The sequence below is a fragment of the Plodia interpunctella genome, chromosome 22, assembly GCF_027563975.2.
Source record: "Plodia interpunctella isolate USDA-ARS_2022_Savannah chromosome 22, ilPloInte3.2, whole genome shotgun sequence".
NCBI lineage: Eukaryota > Metazoa > Arthropoda > Insecta > Lepidoptera > Pyralidae > Plodia > Plodia interpunctella.
The window spans coordinates 3,125,585-3,135,854 of NC_071315.1; the positions used below are offsets into that span (position 1 = coordinate 3,125,585).

At 33.9% G+C, this 10,270-nt stretch overlaps 1 protein-coding gene across 1 annotated transcript; it reads right to left on the reverse strand.

Annotated features, from left to right (window-relative positions):
• Positions 1–1,162: 1,162 nt before the first annotated feature.
• On the reverse strand, positions 1,163–10,198 carry LOC128679777 (uncharacterized protein). Its single transcript, XM_053762219.2, has 5 exons — positions 9,987–10,198; positions 7,938–8,068; positions 7,056–7,234; positions 6,235–6,343; positions 1,163–5,995 (listed from the first exon to the last, which is right to left on the reverse strand). The coding sequence occupies exons 1-5, from the start codon at positions 10,102–10,104 to the stop codon at positions 5,324–5,326; spliced, it is 1,209 nt and encodes a 402-aa protein (XP_053618194.1). The 5' UTR covers positions 10,105–10,198; the 3' UTR covers positions 1,163–5,323.
• Between the last annotated feature and the right edge of the window lie 72 nt (positions 10,199–10,270).

Consider the following 10,270-nt stretch of genomic DNA (forward strand, 5'->3'; position numbering starts at 1 on the left):
ATTTCAGGATTTGCGTGAAAGAGTTACGAACATACACACACATACATCCTAACAAACTTTCGCTATGGCCAGCCTACCTTTTTGCGTGCTTTTGCACATCAAAAGATTTTCAGAGTTAGTGAAAGAGATGGTACCTAATAATCCGACTTGTGTTGCCCAACTGTCGAGGGGCAAAGACAAAAACAGGAATAATAATAACATAAGACTGTCAAAGCTAAGCCTTAGTTTCCTTAGTGTTTGATTATTACATCTCTCTCGCCCTGTGCTCTCTCCCCAACATCTTCTCTGTTTCGTTTCCGATTAAATTGTAAAGACTTAGTTTAAATCCTTGCTTCTGACGACGCCTCGAAGCCAGATTAATTGATTCGGCTGTCTGTGATGTAATATTACCTACCATGAGCCGTCTGGGCTCGACGTCAACCATTTATTTCCTTTTTCATTTAGAAATTCTCTATTGTCACTTAGCTACTTGTGTATAGGTACATCAGCAATCTCATTCGTGCAGGATTCTCCAGACATACTAATTTTGTGCCGTTTGGCACAAAATTAGTAAATAGTAAATTATTTTTTAACATGTCCATTTATTCATTTATTCAATAACAATTTACAAATTGTGTCTGAAATATAATATTCATATAAAATCTAATAATAATAATAAGTTAAAATTAAATTATAAATCGTTAATAATAAAAGGACATCATACTTAAACTTAACACACACATTTGGATGCTCACAATAACTTGTCAAGGAAAAAAAAAGAAGAAAAGAAAAAACATTGTTTAGGTCACTTAAAGAAATCCTCTATTACATATTCATTCCGTTCTATCAGATAAGTCTTTAATTTGTTTTTGAACTCTGATAATTTAAGGTTTTGCCTGAACTCCACCGGTAGCTTATTAAAAGCTTTAATTGCCTGATATTGCGGGCTGTGTTCAAATACTTTTAAGTGAGGTATCATGTCAGGCGTTAAATGTTTCATGCTCAGAGAGACTCACTTCAGCAAGGGCGTAGCAGGGTACGGGCTAGGAGGGGCAGCTGCGCCGATATAGGTTATGATTTTGGATATAGTTTCGTTGGATATGGTTGGATGCATTCTATTTTCTTAAAAGTAGTTGCTGACAACGAATATGGGTCTTTAGACAAACGAGGAAAATAATAAGAATTTTTGTCGGCATTATGTTTAATTGTGTTCGCCCTGAATATAATCTATGTTTTATACATTTATTAATCCATAATCAATCACGTTTATCTAAGAAAATAATACACCAAAATGTTATACCTTCATATACATTTAAATGACACATCATGTTAATAAATATGAAAAAAAAAATTTGATTCGGATTGGAATTATTTTTATTTTTGAAATATTCAGCTCAATTGATATAGGTAAATACAATTTGAAAATAAGTAAATTCTTTCTTCTTTTATAAGTATAAATAGGACGTATAAAGCCTCAAGACTAGACTTTAAAAAGAAAATGCGACCACGCTGTAAAAAATCGTATCAATCATAACGCCAATTTACACAATACAGGATCACTTGTAAAGCAAACTAGACCATTAATTAGCTGCTGAGGTCATAAACAATTAGTTCTAAGAGTATTGACATTATATAAGCATTTCATTTTTGTCTTCAACATTCATACTGCTTCAAAAGTAACCTTGTATATATTTATATATTCAACCTAAATGCAAAAATGGATTAAAATATTGACGTAAGTTCTTTGACTAATAGCCCCTTTATGCAAGTATTGATTAAAAATAAAATTCACCAAATTAGTTATTGTAATATTTTAATACACATTCTTCAGACCCAATCAAATGTGTTATTGTTAAAATCACTATATTATTTAACGGTATACAGATTGCCAATAAAAAAAGCAAAATATTTTTAAGGCAACACTTGAGATCTTTCATTTATTCAAAAAGATGTTGCCAGTAAAAATACCAATCCCCTCGTTTCACAACTTTTTTGACAAACTGCAATCTCACATCTAATCATTATTAAAATTAAATTACCTACTTAACAATATAAGACTTTTTTAATTCCAAAATATACTGATACACGAACACAATCACGTACTCTGTGCAAAGAACTTTTCAATTGTGTTAATAGAAGTGCAAATTAATTATTAATTTCGAAATATAAAACATCTATTCATCTAATAAATTGTACACAATAATTACAAAAATATAAACATTAAATTGAAATTATATAAAATAAAAAAGATTTTGGAGTAAATATGTAGGGTTCGAACGCATTGCACCAATTGCAGAAAACTAAAATGAGCATAAAGGCGCGGGAACAGCGATGGCTAATTCAAAATGGCGTCTATGTAAATATGTCGATTAATCAAATATCACATTTATTGCAATGTTTCAGTGATTATTGAGAATTTTTCTAGCTAGATATTGTGGAAGTATAAATCTATTTCTGTTACAATTTCAAATTGAAAGCTCACAAGGTGTATAATGAACCCGCATTACTTAGAACTTTTTGATATAAAGTACAAATACATATTAGTATCTCTTTTATCTGGAGCCCGGCCTCTCCTGCTTGCGCGGTGAAAGGTATAGTATACAATGATTGCAATACATAAAAGAGGCCGGACTACAGATGAGAGAGATAAAAATATATGCCCCTTGCAACAATAATTCTTATAAGTGCTGGGTCCATCTTTCTCGATCAACGAGTGAGAAAGAATTTGAGCGCACATTCAGCCAAATATTGGGCTCGTTCGTCACTTCGCCTTATTGAGTCTAATAATATATTTTTGTCTTCAGTTCGCCCGTTTATAAAAAATCGGAATAAATGCCTACAAAACAAATAATTTAAGACGTTACTTGACCCTGTACTTTGTTTTGTAGTTGAAAATCTGATCATAGGAATTGGCGAAAAGAATTTGAGGAGTCCGCCCAATCGAAGAGCGAGTGGACGAATAAATAAATAAATAAATTAGGACAAATCACACAGATTGAGCTAGCCCCAAAGTAAGGTCTAGACTTGTGTTATGGGATACTAACTAACTAACGATACTATATTTTATAACATATATAGATAAACAGCCAAGACCCGGCCCAATCGAAAAATCATTTTCCATCATGACCCCACCGGGGATCGAACCCGGGACCTCTCGGTTCAGAGGCAAGCACTTTACCACTGCGCCACCGAGGTCGTCATGAAGTGACGATCAAGTCAAATATTTATATTGAAATTGTCAACTGATGTATGTTTCAGATCAAAATTTTTAACCGACTTCCTGTTTATTATGGACGGTGAAGAAAGAATACGTTTTGTGCATCCCTTTTTCACGATTGTTATGTACAACGCAACAATGATAATTAAAATAAAAAGAAAACTAATTGTTACGTGCGTTTTTTATAGAGTTGTTTGTCTGTAGGTCTGTACCTTGTATATATTTATATATTCAACCTAAATGCAAAAATGGATTAAAATATTGACGTAAGTTCTTTGACTAATAGCCCCTTTATGCAAGTATTGATTAAAAATAAAATTCACCAAATTAGTTATTGTAATATTTTAATACACATTCTTCAGACCCAATCAAATGTGTTATTGTTAAAATCACTATATTATTTAACGGTATACAGATTGCCAATAAAAAAAAGCAAAATATTTTTAAGGCAACACTTGAGATCTTTCATTTATTCAAAAAGATGTTGCCAGTAAAAATACCGATCCCCTCGTTTCACAACTTTTTTGACAAACTGCAATCTCACATCTAATCATTATTAAAATTAAATTACCTACTTAACAATATAAGACTTTTTTAATTCCAAAATATACTGATACACGAACACAATCACGTACTCTGTGCAAAGAACTTTTCAATTGTGTTAATAGAAGTGCAAATTAATTATTAATTTCGAAATATAAAACATCTATTCATCTAATAAATTGTACACAATAATTACAAAAATATAAACATTAAATTGAAATTATATAAAATAAAAAAGATTTTGGAGTAAATATGTAGGGTTCGAACGCATTGCACCAATTGCAGAAAACTAAAATGAGCATAAAGGCGCGGGAACAGCGATGGCTAATTCAAAATGGCGTCTATGTAAATATGTCGATTAATCAAATATCACATTTATTGCAATGTTTCAGTGATTATTGAGAATTTTTCTAGCTAGATATTGTGGAAGTATAAATCTATTTCTGTTACAATTTCAAATTGAAAGCTCACAAGGTGTATAATGAACCCGCATTACTTAGAACTTTTTGATATAAAGTACAAATACATATTAGTATCTCTTTTATCTGGAGCCCGGCCTCTCCTGCTTGCGCGGTGAAAGGTATAGTATACAATGATTGCAATACATAAAAGAGGCCGGACTACAGATGAGAGAGATAAAAATATATGCCCCTTGCAACAATAATTCTTATAAGTGCTGGGTCCATCCTTCTCGATCAACGAGTGAGAAAGAATTTGAGCGCACATTCAGCCAAATATTGGGCTCGTTCGTCACTTCGCCTTATTGAGTCTAATAATATATTTTTGTCTTCAGTTCGCCCGTTTATAAAAAATCGGAATAAATGCTTACAAAACAAATAATTTAAGACGTTACTTGACCCTGTACTTTGTTTTGTAGTTGAAAATCTGATCATAGGAATTGGCGAAAAGAATTTGAGGAGTCCGCCCAATCGAAGAGCGAGTGGACGAATAAATAAATAAATAAATTAGGACAAATCACACAGATTGAGCTAGCCCCAAAGTAAGGTCTAGACTTGTGTTATGGGATACTAACTAACTAACGATACTATATTTTATAACATATATAGATAAACAGCCAAGACCCGGCCCAATCGAAAAATCATTTTCCATCATGACTCACCGGGGATCGAACCCGGGACCTCTCGGTTCAGAGGCAAGCACTTTACCACTGCGCCACCGAGGTCGTCATGAAGTGACGATCAAGTCAAATATTTATATTGAAATTGTCAACTGATGTATGTTTCAGATCAAAATTTTTAACCGACTTCCTGTTTATTATGGACGGTGAAGAAAGAATACGTTTTGTGCATCCCTTTTTCACGATTGTTATGTACAACGCAACAATGATAATTAAAATAAAAAGAAAACTAATTGTTACGTGCGTTTTTTATAGAGTTGTTTGTCTGTAGGTCTGTACCGTACGAGAAATCAATATTAAGTACATTAAAAAAATTAATACTGAAAAAAAAAATATGGCTGAATGGAATGTTGGTAAGCAGAACCAGCACTATTGTACATTGTACGTCACATTTTCTCTTACCAAAAACTACAAACAAACAACTTTGAAACGGGTTAAGTGAATGTCTATTGCCATGTATTGCTGGCAACATTGTTCTGTTGTGTGAACGTGTTCGGGAAACTTTGTCCTAAGCTGAGTCCTCCAAATTGTTGATTTAACTGCTGCGGCTGTTGTTGATTAAAAAATTGATTTCCCGGAGGAAACTGCTGCGCTTGAGGCATGGGTTGTTGCTGCGCGGCAAAAGGCTGTTGAAACTGGCTCCCCATTGGTTGAAATTGGTTAAACTGCATGCCGTTTTGCACTGGCATGCTGTTGTACGCTTGTGGTTGGTACACTCCACCGAACGGGTATTGCTGTGTGGGAGGCACCGGATTAAATTGATTGACTAAATTCGTAGACGGAGTCTGACTGTACAGAGCTAATATACTGTCTTTAGTTAGTTTTGATTTTTCTTTTTCTGTAGGTGCCGGTTGTTTGAAGAAGTTTTCCTCTTCGGTCTTCAAGTCCGGTTTGGTTTCCGGTTTAGGTTCAGCGGGTTTCTCTTGCGGTGCGGAGAAGAAGCTGGAGAAGATGTCGTCGCTGGGTTTGGGCTCCGGCTTGGCTTGGGTGTCCAGCCCAAGGAGGTCAGCGGATCCGTTTGAGTGTTTGGCCTCCGGTTGGCTCGTGGGTGTACTTCTGCCAAGCTTCGGGCTGACTGAGGACTTTGGCTTTGGGATGCTGGGTATCACGTCGGATTTCTGAAAGATTAAATTGACAAATTAAAAACTAAATTTAAATAATGTTGTCAATTCAATAATATCAGTGAAGTAATTGTATACAGTGAATTGACAATAGAACTGACAAGCTGCCTAGACGCATCAGCTTCAAAAGCTGCCTTTTTATTATAATAATTAATATTAATAAATTAATAAAACTATTGCGCTATTAAATTATGATGAATATACATATTTTAAAAAGTAAAGGCTTAAGTTCTTACATTATATTTCTTGTCGCTAGTGGTGGGAGCGGGCAGAGGTCCAAGCCCTGAAGATGTCGACTTCTTTTTCCGCTTTTGTCTCTCCATTTCTTCGTCTATTTCTTTGTCCCTAAAAATGATTGAGGATTACTACTGTATAAAAGTCACCCTTCTAGCCACCTCTGTTTGTTTCTAAGTTTTCTTCTTTTAAATGTAATGGATTTTGATGCAGTTTTCACTGTTATTAAGAGAATTTATTCCCGAAAGTTTATACACACATAAATACCCCTGTGCGAAGCTGAGCTAAGTTGCTAGTTAAAATATAATACAGGAATAGAATTTATTTATGATAAAAACTACTTAAATCTAGTATTATCTCATTTAACATACATACCATACTCGTAATCTTAATAGCAAAAGGTTACCAAATATCAAGTATAGTTCCACCTTGTGGTCCACCTTATAATATGACCACTTCTAGTCTATCTATGATTACTTTTCATTAGTAATTCACGTATGGTTTTCGATTTAAATATTAATTTAGATAGCCTTGGATTTCCAAGCCACTACTTATTAATGTAAAATGACAGCAAAAAAATTTTTTTTAATTCCAATTATATATATATATATACATATATATATATATATATATATATATATATATATATATATATATATATATATATATACGTTTATACATATGCATATTTAGTACACATATCCATTCGAATAACAAGATATAGTATGTTGAAATTTTCATTTCAATACTATTGTGGTTTGTATGGTAAATCCATGCTCCGGAGGCCTCCTAAAAGAAACAGAATCATATTCGAGGAACTTACCAGTTGACTTTAGGAATGGTGGGAGGCACCCACTCCTTGGCTATGTACTTCTTCTGCTCATACTTGGCCCGGATGAAGGCCTCCAATGAGGAATCGTTTTGCGGCCTTCGGAAGGAGTCGGGTAAATTCGCCTCGTACACTGCGCGTGCGCGGGAGTTGCCCATTTGTTGGAGGGATACCTGGATATTACATAAGGATTTTGTATATCATTGAGAACCTTTACATATTATAAAATAAAGTCCACTGCCGCATGGATTTTCATGTGGTTATCACCAATAGATAGTGTGATTCCAGAGGAAGGTTTAGGTTTAAAATTTGTCATGTTGTTACATGTTAGAATAAATCAGCACATAGTTGAAAATAAATATCAATATAATATGATAGTGTTACTTTATAGTAATTTTAGCTAATCGGGACTACTTACAATCCCTTTGGCATTACATTATGTATGGCACATATAATTTATATGCGAAGGGCGTGGTTGTGTCCTTCAGACACTTGGACGAAGGGATCTAAATAAATAATGAATTATACACCTAGGTTAACATGTTTACCAGTATTTATTTACCCATGTCCTATGGCGTTGCATCAATAACATGACTGAAAATCAGCGTTTTTGCACTTTCAATCTCGGAAGTATAAAAATGTCGCTAACTTATTATATAATCATTTGAGTTATTTATGTATAAGAGTTCCTAGGAAATCCAGAGATCATGAGCGAAGCTTGCCGTATACCATCGGCGGTGCTCGGCAGCAATGCAGACTGGAGAGTCTGCACTGCTCTCTTCTCTCTGCAGAGACCTGCTAAATAAGTTGCTCTGCGTGTAGACGTAGAAAGGGCAAAAGGCCTAATTTATGGAAATAATTATACATATAATTTACCACTTGCTCAGGAGTCCATGAGTCGAGGTTGACGCTCTTCACCTTGGAGATGTGTACGCCGAGGTTGCGATGGATGCCAGCGCACCGGATGCATAGAAAGATGCCCAGGTTCCAAGACGCCCAGCGGGGACCTTAGGGAAAAAAATGCTTTAGGTCCTTCAGGGATATTTCACCGGCAGGTTATTTTTCGCAATTCTGTGATACATTTAATCTTACTAGAATATTCGCATAAAAAAATATGACAGTGACAAAACATACTTTAGCTTAACTTTTTTATGAAAGATAACTCTTTGTGTGAATGTGGTTTGGATGAAGGTACACTAGAGCATATTTTCTTTGATTGTCCAAAGCTGTCCGTTTCCCTTTACGAATTACTTCCCCACAATATTCCTTAACCCGTCAATGTCACTTTCTGTCTTATCCTTGTTTTCACTCCATTTGTATCTGTTTTAGCAAAATTTATTAAAAACAATAATCTTCTCCAATGTCCCTTATTCCCTATTTCTGTTTTGCTTTTTATCTCGCCTCATCTCAATTGGTTAAAGGTATACTCACCATAGTTACAAAAAGGGTACTAATACTAGGTTAATACTAACTTTATATGTTGTGTTGTTTTAGATTTCCCCTGCTCTTGGACACTGGTCAATCTCAACCTTGACATTAGCAAAATCATCGTTTGGCCAAATGATGGAGCCATAAAATTAAAAAGTGAAGTGAAGTGAACTTTTTTATGAATAATGGGCAAAAATCTCTGAAACTACATTTAATTAAACCTCAAGTGTTGAACCAACAATTATCACAACAACCTCTAATGTGTAATGTTACATTAATTAACAAGGGACCTTGGCTTAGTTTTTGGAATACAAAAAGGAAGCCACTAATTGTGTACAGTCCACAACACATCAACCTGTCCAAATTCATTATAAATTATTACGTAGCATATAGGTCCATGCATGGTGACTGTAAACTCAGGTTTTACTTGCAAGTCCTATAATGTAAATAATCTATAGCAATTTTGTATGATTTTATATCAATATAAACGAAAATAAGATGAAGATATAAAGAGAATTAGATATTTATCTTGCAGTGTTTCTTCTGGAAAACAAAATCCAACAAATAATTGAATTATCATTTTATTCTTTCTTTATCCTAATCATTATTTTAATCCAGGTCATAGCAAGGGCCATTAGCTGTATATTTCAAGCAAACATAATAAAAATTATTATGTCTCAGAGAGTACATAACACCTTTCGAGATGAGGTCCTTTGAAGCTTTCATGGCTATGGGAGATGTTTGTTCTACAATGGTGTAAAAGAATGTATTGTTTTATGATTGTTTTCATTCATAGAAAAGAAAGTGATGTCAATCATGATGCGACTACAAACAAACATCCAAAACAATATCATTTTTATGCCAACATGGGTGCTAATAATGTTAACAAGTATGAAAGCATTTTGGGGGACAAAATTTGTAAAAAAAAAATGTGCTGGATGTCAAACACCAAGCAAGTATAATGCAACGATTTGAAAAAAATTGCTGATTTTATGTAAAGATTGGGTTTATGATGACCTTTAAAGAAATTTTCGCCAGGTTTCAAAATGTAAATTATTTAGAACAAGTTTGAAGGTTCCATTGGAATATATAGACGTCTATAAAAGTCAAATGGGGGTCAATATCACAAAAGCTGTTTGTAACCTAAACATTCTATTAGTTATATTAGGCTGGGTGTCCATTGGCAATTGCTAACTTATATGCTCACTATTTGAATATTGCACTTAAATTAGAAAATTTATACAAAACAAAGACAAATGAAGCAAATATGCGCTACAAATGTTCTCAAATATGCTTAGTATTGATAAGACAATTATTTTGCGATAATTTGAGTCATTGAATCAATTTGGTTAGTTAAAAGCCTAGGTGAATAGTTCAATAGCCTAAAGTTCATACGTTGTAAATAAAGGTGAGAAGATAAGGCCTTTTACTGTTTAAATACGGTTTTCAATAACGCTACAGGACTGGGAACAAACAAAAAAAAAACCAAAGTCTTACCTTTCGCATCGCAATCAACGCAATATTTATTGTCTTCATCTTTCAGCATTACCATCAATATATTCTGACAACGATCCTGGATCTGTTTAGCACGGTCTTTTTCACTTTTTGAAGTCATTTCTGTGAAGTATTACCTAAAACCGTATTAAATTTAATAAAAATGCTTGTTTATTGAAGAAAAGAGAAAGACCATAAAGTAAATTTTGACAGCCGAAGCGATTGATGAGGTGTATTGTCATGTCATGTCATTATTTTGTCTATGATGATAAACATAAACAGTCATG